The sequence below is a fragment of the Gossypium arboreum genome, chromosome 8, assembly GCF_025698485.1.
Source record: "Gossypium arboreum isolate Shixiya-1 chromosome 8, ASM2569848v2, whole genome shotgun sequence".
Lineage (NCBI taxonomy): Eukaryota > Viridiplantae > Streptophyta > Magnoliopsida > Malvales > Malvaceae > Gossypium > Gossypium arboreum.
The window spans coordinates 21,831,132-21,851,246 of NC_069077.1; the positions used below are offsets into that span (position 1 = coordinate 21,831,132).

The window sequence follows — 20,115 nt, forward strand, 5'->3', positions numbered from 1 at the left end:
AGAGAAAATTTAAAATAAGTTGTTTCCTTTTTCATCCTAAGCGCCAACTGAGGACAGAGGAGTTGTTAAAAAAGTGGGTATTCAGAACCACCAATAGCATGAACCCACGTGGCTTCTGTTCACGTGCTTGGGTATCTTTAGCCGCCGCTTCAAGAGCTCGTTAAATCGGCGCCATTCTGCCACGTACAAAATTACCTTAATGCCATTCCCTCTATTTGACTTCAATTTCAATCAAAGAAAAAGAAATGATTCAGTTTGGGGCCAATGGGAGCAGACCCAGTTGCCTGCACCTACCAATCATTTTTGCTTTACCGCCGGCATCAGCATCATCATCATACTAATTTGAATCATACTTTTTAGCCACGTTGTAAGAATTATATTGGCAGTTGAATGGGTTAGATTTATCCTCTTTTTACTAATCTAATTACTTTAATAATTATAGTAATTATTTTTTTAAAAAATAACCAAATTATAATGAAAGTTTTCAATTTCTTGTTAAAAAATTAATTTAATCGATTCTCAACTATATATTTTTATTATATATTATCACTTGAATTGATTGAATCTTGGTTTTATTAATTTAAATTTGATTAAAGGCGTAGCCTAAAAAATTTATTTGAGTCCTCTCAAAGATTAAATCATTCTGTTTAAGTTTTTAGTTCTTAATTGAATGACAAAATTTTATTTTTGGCTTTTTAATTTTGATCTTTTAAAATTTTATAATTTTATCTCTGTTTCTTTAAATATTTTTTATTTTTAAATAAAATATTGAACTATTGTTCTGGTGATCAAATAAATAAAACATGTTTTTAAAATTGATACAATCATAAAAACAATTTAAAAATAAATAAAATTTATATGAATATTTAGAATATTTTTCATTTAAGTCATTGAATTTATCATCAATCTTTATTTAAGTCATGAACTTTTGTGTAGTTTTTTTCTCTCAAATTATATCATTTGTACTTCTATTGTTAACAAATCAGACCAATGATGGCAGTTTCATTAATTAAATTTAATGTAAAAATTTCCATTAGAATGTGAACATGATGGGATCAACTCACATATGGACCACATCTTGAGATATTGGTGGTGTGTAGAGTGCTCACACATAATCTCCCTCGTATTTACTTGGCAAGGTGGTGAGATGATCACACCTTACATAGTGCTAGTGATAGATAGTTTGTGACCACACGAGGTGGAGAAATGGCTAGAAGGTTGCATCTCGCAAGTGGGGACGATATTTCCGTAAGGTGGTGAGGTGCATCCTACGAAGTGGCGAAATGATGGTTTGCGAGGAGGGCTAGCGAGGTAGAGCAAAGTGGTGAGGCATTTCACGAGGCCATGGCTGGCTCGTGAAATGGGTCAGATTTCAGGTTTATGAAATTTTCTATAACAAATTTTATAATGAAATAAAATAGAATAAAAGTTTTGTGACTTGAATGAAAGTTAATGCTAAACTGAGTGACCAAGAATCAAAATTACCCGAGAACTTAATTTAGAATTGTTTCAATAATGACACGAGGGAAACTAATACCAATAATTAATCTTTATATGCTTGTCAAAATGTTAATCCCAAAGCTACTTTTTGCTCCTCATGTGATTAACCAATATTTTAAAAAAATTAATTGCACCCAACATCTCAAATTATATTTTTTATTCTAAATTTTTCCTCAAATTTCAAAATATTTTAATTATATCTCTAAACTATCGATGTTATGTTAGTTAGGTTCTTCTATTATTAAAACTATTAATTTAATTATTAAATGACATGTAAAGTCTTATGTGATATAATATAAAATAAAATTTTAATGAAAGTAAGTCACATTACTTTTAAAATTTAAAACTAAAATGAAGTAAACTCAAAAAAAAAAGAGTGGACGATAGTTGATGTAAAGCTCAAAAATCAATATTTTTGCAACATCTATTTTATAATATTCATTTTGTTTAAAATTTTTATTTTAAATTATGTTACATAAAATATATAGTATCTTATTTAATAATTAAATTAACGATTTTAATAATAAAAGAACTTTATTTATATAATATCAATGGTTTAAATATATAATTTAGAATGATTTAAAGTTTAAAGAGGAATAACATGTGAGGTATAATTTGTGGATGTTTTAAAGAATGTGAAGAAAAATCTAAATAAGTGGATAAAGGAAATAATGAGGCCAAAGTTGGATGACGTAAAAGATAAGGAACCCACTTGGGTTTGTGATGTTGACATTGGGAGGGAAGGGAATCCTTTAAAAAAATTAATATTTGGTAGCTACATTGAAATTTGATTAAATTTGAAAATGAGTTAAATAACGTTTTCTTTAGTTATAACTTATAATATTTAAATTTAAGATAAAAATTTAAATAAGTATAAACACTCATGCCTATTCTAAAATAAAAAAAATTATGTTTTAACTTTTTAATATTCAAAATTATGATGAAATTATATTTTGTCCCTTAAAATAATAAAATTGTGATTTAATTGATAAAGCTTTAAACTTACAATCAAAATTTATATTTTAACTTGCAAATATTTAACTTAATTTGGGTGCTCTAAAAATATCTCCCGGACTAGGAAAGGATTATTTATAGTGAAGGTGTCCCACCAAGTAGCCTTGATATGAGAAAGATAGGGCAAGAGACATGCATATAATGGTGCATGGATCACATCACATCACAACATCAACATGACATGTTAGGAAGATGCGGAGTCTGTTTCTTAATACGGAAGAGGGGAGTGGGCTGAACTGGAGGTTATTGTTAAGTAAACCACATACCCCTTTTACGTTACGTATGAGACTCCAATATATTACTATCCTTCTTCTTTGTCTTAATGCTATGCCAATCACATCACCCATGGATGAGTACAGTACAGAATTGTGAAAAGATTGTCAGCTGAGTGTACTCAGGTTATGCATAATACCTTAAATCAAAGCCAGGCAGAACGCACTCAAGTATTATCTATAAGTGAAAATTGAATTGAGGTCTGGAGGAGCACTCCGTTGAGCACTTTTCATCCAATTTTAAGGACAAAATGTTTATTATTATATATACATAAATATATGTTAGATAATTTAAATTCTAAACATATACATTAATAATCAAATACATTACATAAATTTCAGAAATATGCTGTGCTCAACTACCAATAGGTTTGAAACATTTTGATTGGCATGTCAATCGTAACAATTGATGTATTTCACCATGCTGGGCAGCGCAACCAAGGAAGCACCAAAGCTAAGTGAAAATGGCCAGACGCTCTCAACACAAAACTCCTACAAGCACAAGTAGGTCAGGTCAGGGCTTGTGGATCTTGAACCCAAATACTCTGGGAATGTAGTTTTGCGTTGCCTTTTGTGGCTTTAGGTGTCCATACGTCATCAGAAATAGATGTGGAAATGTCGCCCCGAAGTATGCTCCATCGATATCTTGTTTAACATGTCAAGAATATGAAGCTGTATATCAAAGTAATACAACAGTAATGCCAGTGGCAAAGGACTTGATATCAAGCTTTTAATCGACACGCATTTCAAGTTCGACATCACCTTTCCAAGAGGCAAAATGAAATACATCTTACATGCCCAAAGACATTATATGTATATATTCATGATTCAGAGACAAAGGAAAAGGATAGCATGTCTCCCACTAAAGTATGTGCAGACTTGACCCACCAAACCCATCATCAAATATGGGGAGAAGAATGTTATAAAAGAAAGACAAGCACTGACTTGGGGAAGAATGTAGGGAAATGCATACATCCATATAATGTCAGATCCAATTGTCATGATCAATATGTAAAAAAGAATTCCAGGATAAAAGATTTATGATCAATGCGAGGCCAATATCATCTAAGAGATATATTTGCCATAGTAGGGGGCCACTTAAAATGCATGTACAAAGAGGGTAGTGTAAGACACAAGCATACTAGGTAATTTAGTTAATTCTCCTAAGAAGAAGAGAAGTAACATAGTACATGAAATAAAAAGGATACTGCCTTGATACTTGGACCGAGGATAATATACATCTTCACACTTAGGACAGTAGATTTTCACGGTACTGGCACGAGGAATATCTGACTGACCAACTGGAAGACAAGATTGTCCACAGCAATAAACTCTAGGGCATCTCCCAAAATCGTAGCTTTTGTACTTCTCCAACTGAGATAAAAGTTTCAAAGTAGAACTTTGTAAACAGAGATACCATGAAGTCAATGGAAAGCAAAGAAGAAACAGGAAAAATGAAAGCAATTTTACCATAGCAGACATTCCCTTGCTAGTTAATATGTAACGTACATGTATAAGACCATACAACATCTCAGCAGCTGATTCAACTAATTCATTCTGTTCTTCGGTGAACATATCACCTATAAAATCCAAAAGACATTTACTTAATCGCAAGAATCAATGTTCATTGATGGCTGTTGATTTACTTGAGCATCAAGAAACAAAATTTGGAACCATGTTTTGTAGGAAAAAACTTGACATTAAAAGCATACGGGCAGACATGACATATTATACAAAGCAAAACTAAAAATGCATGAAAAGTAGCAAATTAGACAGACATTATGACTGCAAACTATATGATCAGAAATGCCGTAAAACACAAGGTTTAAAAATAATTGCAACAATGTGGTTCCTCAATTCACTTGGTGTAATATTTCTGATGTTAACTTTCTGCAGCAATAGTAAAAAACTCAGAAGTAAAAAGAAAAAGCACTTCAAAATAATAAAGATTGTCTCGAGCAAGAACAAGAGTGATCAAATAAACATCCAGTGAGTTATGGAGTCAGTGAAGAGTCGACTATGTGGGGGTTCCAAATTAACTGAACTACCAAAATTAAGTTGGCTGTCTTGCAACTTATTTCCCAAGAAAAATTTGATCTACCCTTCTAAATTCTTTAGTGGCCAGAATCCTCATGAAAATCCAAAAAACAAACTATCAAACTTTAGACCCGAGACAGCAGAGAAGAATTATGGATGAGGCGGCAAAAACATTCTGCTAAACAATGGTAATTTGGTAAACCATAGCACCTCGAATCGATATCAAATCATCCAAAATTTATATACAAAAATCAAGTCAATGAACATGCTTACCATGAGAAGATTCAACATCCAATATTAAATCAAGGGCGTAGTCATAATATGGAACTTGACTGCTCAACCCGCAAAGATTGAAGTCATCTTGGATGTATTCATCATCAACTTCACAAAAGAACTCATTGCCTCGCAAACCGCAAAACCATGAAATCCAAGATGTGTCATCTCCCTCGGAACCACTAACGTCTGATTCTTCACTGTCGGTTTCTGACTCCTCTGCAATAAAGGCAGTATGAGCAGGTAATAGAGAAGTACCTCACATTTTGTTACTTGCTTATATCATTCATGACTGATGATCTGAGATTCTTAATAGTCTCCATTGCATCTTATGCAAAATCAAAACAAGATAAATTGTAAGGTTTACACTTTACCGGATAAAAAAAAAAAAACCGAAATCCGCCAACAACCTTTTAGCAAGATTCTTACATTGTGTGGCATAAGAGCTCGAAGTTGGGGTTCAATTACCGGCATCCCTACCCCTACCCCTAATCCTAGCTAAACATGGTAAAAAACTTGAAATTTATTATATTAAATCAACAACCTCAATGGAAGGGGATAACATACAAAATTTTCAGATTACCAAAACATGGAAACATAAGTATATTTAAACACCTATATCATTCCAAATCAAATTAAACAAGCCAGTCAATGCATTCGACGCAATAGACGTTTCACTACAGATTAATCGAAGGGGGAAAAAAAGCAGAAACAAAGAGAGAAAGTGAATGACAAGTAACTTACCAGCAGAACATTTGGCTTTGGAACGTGAATCGCGATGAGAAAGCAGGGATTTACCAGCGGAAGTTGAAGGAACAGAGGGTCTTCCTTTGTCTTTGCTGTTGAAGCCCCTCGAAGTGGACGGGGAAGACTTGTCCAGCGCATCGTTTATGCGCTTCCGATCCAACGGTCCTCCCCTTCCTCCTCCTCGATCTCTATGACTATACATAACTTTTTTTTTTTTTTTTTACCTTTCACAACGCAAATTCGCAAAAGCTCCCAACTTTTTTCAATGCAGGGGCAAAAAATCAAGCTTTTTTGGATTCATGGCGCCGTGAGGAGAGAGTAAGATGAAGAAAAAGCCCTGGAATTGAGAAATTAAAGGGTTTTCGCAGGGTGGGGATGAAGCAAAAAACGGTTTTTATTTGAGAATAAAGAAAAAAAAGTCGGAGGTTGAAGAAGGTGGGGATGAAGAAGAGGGAAAGGAGACAAATTGGGGTAAAAATGAGAGAAAGGAGAAGCCAGGGTTTCCCTATTGTCCAGTTGTTGTCTTTGGGGGAGATTTTTTTTTGTTTTAAAATTCTTGGATGGATTCTCCCATGGACAGAACAGGCTACAAGTCTCAGGCCCATAGAAAATCAAGCTTTACCTCTAAATTATTATTCCATTCATTCATTAAACAATGCATGTGTCACTACTCTCTTCTTTTAACCAACAGAAAATGAGATTGAAAACGAAAACCTCGGCAACTTTATTAAGTATAAGCCCATACTCCAAACCCTCATTTTCAACCTTTCCTCCCAAAATATTGAATAGGAGTAATTGTGTAGTTTACTAGGAAAGACAGGTAGCAAGAATGTTGATAATGGATTGCCTATTCTAGCAAGACAAATGTAAGTTTTATGTTCTGAGATATGCTTTGATATTTACATTGTAATTTTTGGATTACATGATTATAAGTTGAATAGCCATGTGGCTAAGGCGTCTAGCTGATAGTTGGAGGAGTTGGGACCTCTCATGATTGCTATCAGATTCTTAACAAAGGAGTGCATATAATACAAAGCTTGTGAGATTACAATGGAGAGGTTCACAGTGGCTATGAAACTAGTTCCACTGCTACTGCAGCTCCTCCTAAGCCCTGGAAGACACAGTTTGTTGAATAGCAAGGGGACACCGAAAATCATAGTCTTGGTGGGTATTTTTTTTTGGGGTTCAAACATAGTGTTGGTTATGTCATGCTATGCAAAGGCTGTCATCACCCTACTTACTACTTCCACAGTCAGCAATTGAATGGATGAGGAAAATGGATGCCTTTGAACAAAAAAAAAAAAGAAAAGTGAATAGCATGTGCAGCGCATAAAGTCAATAAATGTAATGCAAACCTTTAACCAAATAAAGATAATGCAGGCTTATTCAAACTGAAATAATAGGATTCTTCATAAAAAGGAACAATCTTTAGTGAAATTTATTAAACCCTAAACATAAGAGTTTTTTTTTTTAAAAAAACAGCATTTCCTTTGAAAAAAAAAAAAACAGTTTCATGTCATATCCCATTTTCAACGTGACTGGGAATAAAAGATACTTCGTTGGATAGTTATTATACGTACTAACAATATCAACACTAAGGGTATTTTCACTCCTCTGAGCGCGTGATTGAATGTTCAGTTTTTTTTCCCCTTAAAGTTGACCTTTGCTGCTGGGTCCGAATCCGACAACTATTCCACTGTCATCTTTAGGGTCCGAAGAGCGCGCTGTCCACGCGCTGTCGCTTCTCGTGCTTCACACTTATCGCAAGTCTCGGCTAAACTCTTTAATCATTTTTCAAAAATCAAGTGCAAAGAACGAAGTAAAGTTTTACTTTTAATACAAAAATAAATCCATATTAAAAAATTTTAAAAACGTATTACTTTGTCAATTATAATTAGGGTTAATTCTAGCAAATATCATCTAGATTTTAAATCAGCTTTTAAATTTTAAATATTTTAATTAAATCTTAAAATATTGATACAATATCGGTTAGGTCCTTCCAAAGAACTTAATTATTAGTTTGAGTATTAAATGTTCAACTCAAATCTAAGATGAAGCATATTTAAATATATATGTACCCAAGGGCTAATTGAGAAATATTTTTAGAGGAAATGAAAATAAAATTTTGAGAGGTAAAATAGAATTTTATTATGTATTATAATTCATGATTTCATTGTTCTTAAAGGGTTTAAACATTTTTTTGGGAGAAAAAGGTGAAAATTTATCATATATTAATTTATAATTTTATCAATAATTCCAAGTTTTTTTTTTTGTTTTGAGGGGTCATGGCTCTTTCCTACCCCTTGGATTCGCCTTTTTGTGTACCTACCTTATGGACATCATAGACCTACATGTTAAAAAATAGCTTTTTATAAATTTTATTGACGTTGTCTATCCTTTTAAAAAGCAACAAACTCAAATTGTTTATACAATAGGTGTACACGTGTTTAGAATTTGATCAAAGTATTTTAAATATGTTTCGTATCATATTTGAACTAGCATTTAACCCCTATAAATGTAGGTGGATGAAAGAGGTGATTGACATAATACTCATACTTCGAAAAATTAATTAAAACGTTTTTACAATTTAGATACCAATTTAAAACTAAGATACAAATCAAGGACATATATTGAAATTAACCCTTATATCTGTTGAGCAGAAAAAACTGATGAATTCAAGGGAGCCGATGTTTTCACATGCACAAAAAATCGCGTGGAAAAAAAAAAATATTGACATTGCAGTATGGCCTTCCTTTTTTTTTTTTTTTTGTACTTCTCTTTTTGCCTCTCTGTCAGCTCAAATTAAAGCGATCCACCATTTTTCTTTTTACTTTAATTTTCTTTCCTCACAAAGCTCATAAAGACTTTTATTACTTTTCTTCACACTCTCCCCTTCTATATTTAACTTTCTTTTTAATCAAACCATGGCGCAGACAAAGGGAAAAAAGCTCTGAAACTACTGAGGCCTGATAAAGAAACCTTAGTTTAACTGTATACAATGAGTACGGCGGCAGCGACGGCGGCGGCAACAGCTACAACACAAACGAAATTCATAAAATGTGTTACAGTTGGGGATGGAGCTGTTGGAAAGACTTGTCTCCTTATATCTTATACAAGCAACACTTTTCCAACTGTATGTACGATCATACATTTTCTTGTCTTTTGCATTGAACTTGCTTGTTAAATTGTGGTAATGGCTTTTGTTTTTTTTTTTTTTGGGGGGGTGTCTTCTTGTAATTTACAGGATTATGTTCCTACTGTTTTTGACAACTTCAGCGCCAATGTAATGGTTGATGGGCAGACTGTCAATTTGGGTTTATGGGATACTGCTGGTATTTGCTCCTTTTGCTTCTTTCATAATCACTTCTACAAAAGAGCTGAAACGCGATTAAAACAATAGAAATGACCCTATAAAGTGCCAAAAGTTACAAGGCCAAGGCCAATTTCACTTCAAAATGAACTCTGCTTTCTCTGTTTGCCTGTAAAATTATAACTATCTTTTGGTTTCATAGATGGGGAGAGAGAACATTAGGAAGGTGCTGAGGTCCTATTATACATTTTGGCAAAGGGTTTGCCATGACTAAGTATTAACACTACTATATTGTTTCTTATACATTGAAATTTATAACACCCCATTGGATGAGATTGTTTCCATTTGACATCCATATTTATCTTGTTCAAGGTCTTTCAATAGCCTTTGGATATCAATTATTAGTGAAAGCAGGCATCTTTCTTGTTTAATTCGTTCAGCGGCTTGATTATATGCAGGACAAAATAGATTTCATAGTGTTGATAGTATATTTTCTTTCAGGTCAGGAAGACTACAACAGGCTAAGGCCTCTAAGTTATAGAGGCGCTGATGTGTTTCTTCTTGCTTTCTCCCTTATTAGTAGGCCCAGCTATGAGAACGTATCGAAAAAAGTAAGTTTCTTTTTCTCGTTACTTGTTTTTGAAGAGTTTCTTTTTCTCGTTACTTGTTTTTGAAGTTTAAATCTTCAGTGAGTTCTCTGCTCCTTGTGCTTAGCTTATGAAATGTGCTTACTACTAGTTTTTTTTATTCCTTTTATGTCTTTTGTTCTCCTTGTTGTGTTGGGGAAGTGGGTTCCAGAGCTGAGACATTATGCTCCGAGAGCGCCGATTGTTCTTGTGGGGACCAAACTAGGTGATGGATTCTCTCCTCCTTGATGTATTGCTTCTGCAATTGGTCATGCCTTTACTTATCAATCCAGGTTCAAAAGGCTCTGAATAATTAAGCATGTCTGATGAAAACAAACTAGAGCTCACTAATATGAAGTGCTTTCTCTTGTTTCTTTTTCCACTTTTTACATTCATAAAAGTTGCTTGTCTCTTTATAACTATATATTTTTTTCCTGAAAAGTCATCATTGTATTCTCATGTATGTTCATGATTAATTCGCAAATTTATTTAACCTGTATCCAACATGAACAGCATAAAAAAAGAGCGCAAAAGAAACGAACGCACATAACGTATACAAACTTCAATTGCATTTGATTTTCTAGCTACAAGCTCTATTTGATTATCTATCATCATGCATGGACAAGCATGCTTTTGTTCGGTTAATAAATTTATATTGGATGCAGATTTAAGAGATGACAGACGGTTCCACTTCGATTATCCTGGGGCATGTACTATTTCTACAGAACAGGTACCTCTTCATTCTCTGCTTGCTCACGGCACCATTAGTTGTTTTCCTACATAGAACAGAATCTGTACAAGTTATCACTGGAAAGGGTAAGTTGCGGCAGTTATGAAAGCTTTACAGAAACAAACAAAGAGAAACCTTTTTTCGAAAACATGTACAGGCAGAGGCAGACTGCAGTGGGGAATGGACTGGTTCCAACTTTTTAAAGTTTACTCCATCCTTTCACAAATTTAGTGTTATGCTCGTCTATTGAGCAAGGTATAGAGTTTTAATCCATTCCAGATAGCAGATATTATATCTGCTGTTATCATCTTTAGGCAGGCATGTTCAACTTTTGCCAGACCTAAATTGGCCCACTAAAAAGACAGCGTTTTTGTAGTGTGTCAAAGAAGATAAATTTATCTGTAGATAAATTTATCTGTTGTGCTTCTTGATTGCAAATCATACTTTCTTGTTCTTGTTGTGATCTGAATACTCAGATATTTTAATTCTATTCCCAGGGTCTTGAACTGAAGAAGCAAATAGGAGCACTGGCATACATAGAGTGCAGCTCAAAGACACAGCAGGTTCGTATAGCATGTGTTATTTGTGATGAAACTATTAGCCCAAAGTGCCTATCACATATACCTGGAGGATCCCAATATATTTCCATTCCTCCCAAGTGCAGTCTTACAATGTTTAAACTAACAGAAAGACCAAATGATGACAAAATCAACTCATTGAGCACCAGCACTGATTTGGCATCTTGCTTTGGATTTAAGTTAGTACTTTGGAAGAATTAATGAAGGACAACATTCATTTAAAAGTTCATTCTTTCTAGAAATTAAGAATTTATGTGTTGAAATTTGCAGAATGTTAAAGCTGTATTTGATGCTGCTATCAAGGTTGTTCTTCAGCCTGCAAAGAAAATGAAGCAAAAGAAGAGAACAGGTATATGCCTTGTTCTCTAACCAGAAATTCACAAGTATAAAAGCCAGTGTGAAGTTGACAATGTGATTCTGTTCTTATAATTCTGTGCATTCTTGATCTTGTTTATTACAAATCTTTTTCGAGTTGATTTTGAGTGCTTGTTGTCCTTCTGAGGCAGGGAGTTTGCAATAGTTTGATCAGTGTGAACTCCACTTGTGTATTATCTTCAAGAACTCAAGGGTGTTTGGATTTTGTATATTGACTGCATATCGCAATGATTTGATGTGAATGAAAATTGCTTCTTTTTAAAACATATTGGTAATCTGCCCCGATCTTCCACCCATACTGATATCATCCATAAACAACGGCCAAACTGTTCTGCAATGGTTCATGCTCTTCAAATAACTCTTACCAGTTAACATATTGAAGGAACAACCACCTTTATGCATACAAAACGAAACACCAGCTTTGAAGACTTTTTCTGCTAGCCGATAATCACAAACCATAGCCGTAATATACATTCCAATTTATGTAGCAACAACGAAAGACGGGGCTTCTCAACTGGTATAATCTAAAAATGAAACTAAAATCACAGTTCCTTTGCTGATTCCTACACCTAAATAGAGTCATTTGTTAAGGATAAAAAAAGTTCCCATGTCATCTACAAAATTATCAAGATATGTTCTTGATAGCATAGCAAAGCAATCGGGAGAGCACTTACACGTTACACGTTACATCTAATATCAAACAAACAATGTTCCTATGCCTAAATGAAGATTACAATGAGAAAACTAGGATTTGGAGCAAAGTTCATAAAAGGAAAAAAAAACAAAGCTACATTTAGTCCAGAAAGAGGCAAAAGCTACAGCAGATCAGGATGCACTATTGCTATCACTCAATAATCAAACAAAGAAAGATGAAAATTGAAGTAAACCCCTAAACATTCCACCAACTTACACTTGCAAATCCGTAGTCAAAAGGATTGGACACATTGCAGTAAGGAAAATCCATTAGGACTGAGGTGAGGGCATTCTTTTGGGCTTCTTCTTCCTCTCTGAAACTGCCTTAGCGAAAGCTTCAACAATTCTCTGCTGTGACTCCAATATCACCTCGGTCCTCTTCATCTCCATCTCCATCCTCATCGTCTCTATCTCCCTCGCCATTTCCATCTTCATCTGCTCCATCCTTACGAACCCATCTCCTAACACCTTTATAGCTGACACCATCTCTGTAACAGCATCTCTTTCCCTTTCCCGCTTCCCTGATGCTGCCGTTTTCTCGGGCAGATCCTCAAACCCTCTTAAAATCCTAGTCCCATAAGCCGATCCGGAACCCGACCCACCAAAATTACCCTTACTGGGGTGAGAATTCGCGTTAATATTGGGGTTAGGATTTGGGTTTGCACCGTACTTGTGATCTATTTTTCCATAAAATCTTGGCCCTGGCTGAGCTATACTAACTCCGGTTGGGATCCTAATTCTGAACCCACCGCTATTCCCGTCACCGCTGACACTTCCACCGTTGTTTCCAATCCCATTTCTGTACAACTTTTGTACACTTCTCGTATTTAGGCTGCCGTTTTTATAGCCATCGTCGTAAAACTCTTGGTCTTGCCCATCTTCTTCGTCATCACCGTTTTCGTCATCTGGGCTATCCGAGTTATAATCGGCTTTCACATTAGGTCCCTTTTCCATAGCGTCCATGCGCTTAAAGTGGACCCAAGAAGAAACAAATCTCGAAACGGGCATAGATCTAGCCCGCTGGATCTCGGTCCGATACCGCTTCCGGAGCTTCTCCATCTTGTGGCGGCACTGCACGGCCGTCTTAGGAGGCGTCGCCATAGGGCAGCGCCGAGTCACCGCGTCCGCAACTTCTTGCCAGTGGCTGGCTTTAAGGTTCCCACGACGAAGTGTATACCATTTGTCGCGGTAGGCGTCGATTAACGCGACGGTTTCATCGTGAGACCAACAAGGCGGAGGGAGCCGCCTTGGGTTGGGCGTGACGGTGGCGGTTGCCGACGGCGTGGATCTGGACGTAGGCGGTGCCGGGAGCGACAGCAGCGTTTCCGATGGTGGTGGAGGCGATGTGTTGGATGGTATACCCTGTTCGGGTGAGGGAGAAGATGGGTTGGACATGAGATTAGGTTAAAAGATAGGGGAAAAGGGAGGCGCAGTTTGGCAGAGGTGGGTGGGAGTGATGGATAAGGGGTTGTCGTGCACGTTAGCAAAGGGGATAAGGGTCAGGAAGGAGGAAACAAGAGGAAGATGGGAGGAGCAGAATAATAGAGGGGTGGGAGATAAAGTCGGGGGTGGAGGAGGAGAAAGTGGGGTTTGTTGACATACAGAATGGCTGTGGGCTAAAAGGGCGGGTGGGGTGGGTGGGCGGCTGATTAGGTGTGGGGGAGAGGGCTAACATGCGCCGCGAGGGTGGGAGGTGATAAGTTGTGCCGCAACCTATATGACAAAGCGGTCCACGTCCTTTTTTTTCCTTCATTTTGTTTTGTATTTTCTTTTTTTGCAGAATTAAATGGCACCCATTTCCTTCTATCATTGATGCTTATCACGTAATTGTGGGCATTGGATAACCCCCCACCGAACAGCCGGGTGGGGAGGTGGGGTTCCGTGTGCGGCTCTGAGCCATAACTTGGGCAGCGGGGCGAGCGAGATTTATTTGGGCGGTGATTGGCCTCTTTTTGTTTTATCTTTTTTCAGTCTGGTTTTTTTTTTTTTGGTTTGACTCTAGGTTTTAGAGTAGATATTAGCTTTAGCTGAGGCTTTAGCTGCCATTGGTGTTTTTTTTTTCCTTTTTCTTTCCGTATTTATTTATTGGTGGTGGAGAGAGAGATAAAAGAGGATGGAATATTTTGACTCTCTTAAACTCAAATTGAATTTAATAAATATATTTTTACAAAAAATAATTTTAGTGTTTTTTCGTTTATTGTAAGTTTAGAATATTTATTTTAAGTTTAAATGAGTATTTGGTTTGAATTTGGTATTTCTTTTATATCGGAGTTAAAAAATTATTCAAATTATGTGTTGAATTTGACAAATATTTTTATATTAAGACTTGAATTTAGTAAATATTTCTATATTAAAACTTTAATTTTTTATCTAAATTAATTTTAAAAACCTTAAAATTTAGGTCTAATATAAAAATAATTGTTAAATTCAAAGTCTAACTTCGATCGAAAAAAGTTCAAACCTCAATGTGAGAAAAGTTATCAAGTCTAGGACCTAATATGAGAACAGTAATCAAATTTAAGATTTAACTTAGATAAAAAATAATTTAAACTCCAATATAAAAAAATTGTCAAATTTTAGTACTAAATAATTATTTAACCCTTTATTTTATAATGTAAATAAAAGTTGATTGGAATTTTCATTGGGTTATTGGGGGATGGAAAGGGAGGCGAAAAAAAGAAATGGGTTGGTTTTTGGTAGGAGGAGGTGGGGGTGTGCAGCTGGGATGGATCAGGGATTAAATTTTCAAAATTTTAAATTTTATATATAAATTATTATGTATTCTAAATTTAGTATTTATATTGTATAACATTTATCTTTCTTAGTTAAATTGTATTCATATGATTCGTCTCATTAAACTATAAGCTTATATTTTATATTAATAAAATATTTTTTAGTTATATAATTTTAATGATAATAATTAAATATATTAATATATTATGGACCTTAAAAGACTAAATTTTGAGATATAAATTAGAATTTAAAGTTAAATTTTAGAATTAATTAATTTGACTCATGCCTATACGTATTAGGTTAGTGATTTTTTTTTTGTAATCTTCTTCTGGTAATGTATCAACACTGTCAAGATAAAAAGGAAAAAAAGGGTTTGATGTTAAGAGTGAGAGCTCAAGTAAAAAATAAAAATTATCTTCCTTCTTCATTCCTCATGCAAAAGACTTCGATAAATATTTTACATAAAATATATACAAATTTAAAAGAATTGACACAAGGTAAAAAAATTCAAAAAATTTAATTTTTTTTACATTAAGAAAATAATTCAAATTTAAAATTTTGAATCCGTCCTTACGTGCAGCAGTGCATTGATGAAGTGGTGAAGAAGGCATATTTTGTGGTAGACTTGGCAAGGCTTTCGGAATCCTGACATCATACTTTGAATTTTAATTTTACAACATTTTACTTTATCTCTCTCTCTAACGTGTTATATTGGTATGAGTAGTTCTTCGTTGGAGGTGTAACGCGCGACGGTGTCCACTCATCCCACATTTAAAATCCAAAAGATATCTTTTAAGTGGATAAAGACCCTTACCTCCCGGTCATTAGTCTCTTTGTTAATAAATTAATTAATTTAGGTAATATTGGATAAAATAAAAATTAAATTATAAAATTATTTGACATATTTATTAAAGTTACGTAAATAGATTTTTTTAAATTTAAAAGTAAAATGTTTTAAAAATAAACTAAGATAAAATAAATTGAAAAAAATTATATTAAGTGATAAGTAGCTTATTATCTACCTATTATTTTCTACACTTTTCATTAAAAATTTCTATTATTTATTTTTTTAAATTAGCAAACGAACTTAAAAATTAAACTACTGAAAATATTAATTTTCAATTGACTTAATTTTTTAATGGATTGTCAAACAAAGCCTTAGTCTCTATATTATTAGAAAGAATCAAATAAAGCTAAATATCAATAGGGTTAATATTTACGGTTAAACAAAGTTAATATTTTGAAAGTTTTGTACAGTTTTGCAAATGAAATATTTTTCTTAAAATTGAAAAATAAATAAAATAGTTTTTATGTCATTTTAAACAATAAATATTAATTACATTACAATTTGACCGTATTATATTCTTCTAATAATATAAAACTAAATTGATTTATTTAATAATAAAAAGGCTGACCTGATCCGACAAGAACAAGGTTATTCCATTTTCATCTTATTCATAAACTTTAAGAATATATATAATATAGCCACAAAGGAAATTGAAATATATATATATATATATATATATATATAATATTCCTAAATATATAGATATATAATATATTCCTAAAAGATAATATCCCATAATAATATCCTAAAACACCCCTCAAGTTAGAGCATGCCGATCATAAATGCCAAACTTGCTGAGAAGGTATTCAAATTGCAGTTTACCAAGCCCCTTTATAAAAATGTCAGCTAACTGAACGGAGGTCGGAACATAAAAAAGGTGAAATCAACCTATCCTGGATTGCATCCTTAACAAAGTGACAATCCACTTCAATATGTTTAGTACGCTCATGAAATACAGGATTCTATGCACTATGCATTATGCAACTCAAATTAACTATCACAAAATAAATGAATAACTTTAGGATCAATAGCAAAGCCTTCAGCCACTTGAGCTTACAAGTGACGGAAGCCATAAACCTATACTTAGCCTTAATGGAAAAATGAGAAACAATATATTGTTTCTTAATTTTACAGGAAATAGGAGATTGTCCCATAAAGACAAGTCAACCAGTAAGCGAACGTTGAGTTAACAGAAAAGTATCATAATCCGAATCACACCACCCTTTTAAGGAGAAATCACTATCATATCTCAACAGAATTCCTTGGCTAAGAGAGCTTTTCAAGTACTGGACAACCCACAGAGTTGCATCTCAATGCTCCTACCTCGGCTCATGCTTAAATTGAGATAAAAAATAAACCGAGTATGCTAAATCAGGTCTGGTCAATGCCAAATAGATCAAACGACTCATTAACAGTCTTTAGTCAAAACCGTCCTTGTAGCATGTGCCAATCTATGATTTTGCTCTATTGGGGATCCTATGGGCTTTGCTCGCAGAAAACTTGTCTCTAAAATAATATCAAGTGTGTATTTCCTTTGACAAATAAATATACCTAAAGAACTATGAGCTACCTCTATCCCCAAAAAATATTTCAAAACACCAAGATCCTTCATATGGAATTAAGAACTGAGATACCCTTTAAAAGTTTTCAAAGAAGCGGAATCACTCCCAAAAATAATCAAATCATCAACATAAACAAGTAAATTAATGTGTACAGATCCCTTAGTGCATGTAAAGAGAGAATAATCAGAATATGATTAAAGAAACTCATACCCTTTCAGTGCAGAAACTAGCTTAGCAAAACAACATCGATGAGCCTGTTTCAACCCATACAAAGACTTGCGCTAACGGCAAACCAATCCAAGCTTATCAGAGGCAAAACCTAGAGTGTAACACCCTTAACCCCTCTTCATCGTCAGATTAGGGTCACAGGCATTACTAACACGTCATACAATTAATCAGTCATAATTACACACATATATATACTAGCTAATAACAATATAATATACAGGGTCAGGTCACAAACAATCAAATCATATCATAATAGAATATTATACAATCGAATAATGATTTATGCTATGCAATGCTAAACTTGGTCTTCCACTGTCTACACTCTTATCACTATTTATACATTGCTAAACTTAGTCTTCCACTGTCTACGATTATCTTTTTAATTTATCTTCGATAATGTTAGTGGAATGCACTTAATTTAGGTTTGCTAATCTACCCCAATTCAGAGTAAAAGTTACTCTTACAGCCCCTATTACGAGTCTACGAGACCTTAAAAATAGTTTAAAAATAGGCATGACTAATTTGAAACAATTCTGGAAGTTTAGGAAATAATTACAAAAAGTTTGATTCCATGGGTCACACACCCGTGTGGCCAAGCTGTGTAACTATCTGACTTAGGTCACAGGCCCATGTGTGACACACGTCCGTGTGCACCCAAAAGTACCTTAACACTCAAGTTTACTATTTCCTATTTACTTGGGCACTAAGCAACTCAATTATCAATCATTTAACCTATTCAAAACACGATTAAACATGTCCAAAAAATACCAAATTCGCCACCTAATATGCCTAACCAATGTACCTTCATTGGTACCACATTTTATATGTTCAAATACATCGACAACATATCAAACATTCAAGACCTTTATTCATATCACATTTACTATATTTGAACTAACTTTCAACTTCTAAAGTTACCAAATATGAAGCTAAGCGCATACCAATCATTATGCTAAACTACCAAACTTTAAGTTATTCCATACCAAAATATAAACTAGGCTAACATACCAACATAGCTTCAACCACAACCGTACACACATTTAACCATCATTTCACTAGCAACTAAGTTAACAACATCTTATAAACAATATCAACAAAAGACTCCCTAGGTACATGTCATTACAAAATGAAATATCACCACAATTGAGCTCAGGATTTGTGATTTGATGTTGAGTCGACAATAATTCGAATAGTACCTAGCCTGTGCACGAAAAATAAAACTGCACGTTGAGTAAAACTTAGTGGTATTCCTATAATCCGAATAACATAAACTTAATATAAGTATTTAAAATGCAAAATGTAACAAGTAAGCTATGTTCATGTGTTTCAATTCAATAATATAATTTTTACTTATTCCCTATTCACATCTACTAAGATTTCACATGTTCAAAAATATAAGTATATATCAATGACATTTCATTTATCATTTGAATACATCATCTCATGCGATGGCATGATTCATATCTTTGATTAATACTTGAATTTACTTAACTTTTACATCTCAATTCATAATTGCCCTCTCAATATTTTCTCATCTCATGTTCATTTCTTATATTTTCCATTTCAATATCAATCACATAAATTATTATTTTACTTTCCCCTATTAAGACAACCCGGACTCGAACCGATACACGGATCCAACCAACACACCAGTTTGGCACCCAGTGCCTCATCAGATAAATTTGAAGTAATATCTGTGCCTAACGCTATATAAATTGACTCTCAGTATCTCATCAGTTAAACCGAAGCAAATTGGCACCCAGTGCCTCATCGAATTGTGGTCGAAGTAATCTCTGAACTCTTCTAATCCTATGGCATGCCAGCTATATCCGACTCAACCCGATACAATTAATAAGGATTCATTTCACTTTGCAATACAAACAATGTCTCAATTTCATGAATGTATATCATCACATATAAGCATATATCCAATTTGATAATAATCACATTTTTCTTAATACACATATATTCATAATCAATATATTTCATAATATACAAAATCAATCCATTTCATTTCAATTATGAATTTAATTTAATCCCAAAGTACCAAAGTACTCACCTCAAATGCTTACTATATGCAAACAATTATATATGCAATAATCTACTATTTAATTCTGATTATAGAAACACAAACAGTGAATTTCGAGCTATTCGACGTCGAGTTTATCCTTCCCCTTTTTACTCGAGGATTTTGGTATGACGTTAGCTACGAAATAAAACAATTAAATCACATTAATATTACATATTTCAACTTCACATTAAATTTCAATTTTCACACTATATTTTTTTATCTTCAATTTAGTCCCTAAAACGAGACTAATTTTAACCTTCACAATTAACTTCATATTTTTATACTAATTTCACTTTAGACCACATTTATCTTCCTCTTTTCTAATTTGACCCATTAATTTAAATTTTTTTACAATTTAGTCCCTATTGTTCAAAGTCAACAATTAATTCCACAATTTAGTCCTTTTCCATTTCTAACTTAAAAATCTATCTATTTAATCCCTAATACTTAAACTATTCAACAATGTCAACATCTAAAATCTTGAACAATACTAAAAATTACCATAGGGTCGGGTAGCGC

The 20,115-nt window shown here is 33.8% G+C and overlaps 3 protein-coding genes across 4 annotated transcripts; 1 reads left to right on the forward strand and 2 right to left on the reverse strand.

Moving 5' to 3' along the window:
- Positions 1-3,024: 3,024 nt before the first annotated feature.
- LOC108467785 (casein kinase II subunit beta-1-like) lies at positions 3,025-6,521 on the reverse strand. The gene is made up of 5 exons (XM_017768554.2): positions 5,841-6,521; positions 5,097-5,315; positions 4,257-4,366; positions 3,995-4,160; positions 3,025-3,431 (listed from the first exon to the last, which is right to left on the reverse strand). The coding sequence occupies exons 1-5, from the start codon at positions 6,043-6,045 to the stop codon at positions 3,301-3,303; spliced, it is 831 nt and encodes a 276-aa protein (XP_017624043.1). The 5' UTR covers positions 6,046-6,521; the 3' UTR covers positions 3,025-3,300.
- A 2,012-nt stretch (positions 6,522-8,533) lies between these two features.
- Positions 8,534-11,726, forward strand: LOC108469765 (rac-like GTP-binding protein 5). 2 transcript variants are annotated; one of them, XR_008269538.1, is made up of 8 exons: positions 8,534-8,976; positions 9,088-9,175; positions 9,655-9,764; positions 9,942-10,005; positions 10,445-10,509; positions 10,667-10,764; positions 11,007-11,072; positions 11,358-11,516. XR_008269538.1 is itself a non-coding variant. In XM_017770785.2 (7 exons), exons 1-7 carry the CDS (start codon positions 8,842-8,844, stop codon positions 11,454-11,456), a joined length of 627 nt encoding a protein of 208 aa, XP_017626274.1. In that variant the 5' UTR covers positions 8,534-8,841; the 3' UTR covers positions 11,457-11,726. The 2 variants fall into 2 exon arrangements, 1 of the variants encoding a protein (XP_017626274.1); XM_017770785.2 differs by lacking the exon at positions 10,667-10,764 and having other exon boundaries at positions 11,358-11,726.
- Positions 11,727-12,212: 486 nt separating this feature from the next.
- LOC108469764 (trihelix transcription factor ASIL2) lies at positions 12,213-14,260 on the reverse strand. Its single transcript, XM_017770784.2, has one exon. It carries the CDS (start codon positions 13,548-13,550, stop codon positions 12,426-12,428), a length of 1,125 nt encoding a protein of 374 aa, XP_017626273.1. The 5' UTR covers positions 13,551-14,260; the 3' UTR covers positions 12,213-12,425.
- Between the last annotated feature and the right edge of the window lie 5,855 nt (positions 14,261-20,115).

Coding starts and splice junctions, on each gene's coding strand:
- LOC108467785 (XM_017768554.2), bottom strand. CDS start 6,045: ATGTATAGTCATAGAGATCGAGGAGGAGGAAGGGGAGGACCGTTGGAT. Junction 5,316..5,840: donor CAAAGCCAAATGTTCTGCTG/GTAAGTTACTTG, acceptor CCTTTATTGCAG/AGGAGTCAGAAACCGACAGT. Junction 4,161..4,256: donor GCAAGGGAATGTCTGCTATG/GTAAAATTGCTT, acceptor CTTTTATCTCAG/TTGGAGAAGTACAAAAGCTA.
- LOC108469765 (XM_017770785.2), top strand. CDS start 8,842: ATGAGTACGGCGGCAGCGACGGCGGCGGCAACAGCTACAACACAAACG. Junction 8,977..9,087: donor CAAGCAACACTTTTCCAACT/GTATGTACGATC, acceptor TGTAATTTACAG/GATTATGTTCCTACTGTTTT. Junction 10,006..10,444: donor TCTTGTGGGGACCAAACTAG/GTGATGGATTCT, acceptor TATTGGATGCAG/ATTTAAGAGATGACAGACGG.
- LOC108469764 (XM_017770784.2), bottom strand. CDS start 13,550: ATGTCCAACCCATCTTCTCCCTCACCCGAACAGGGTATACCATCCAAC.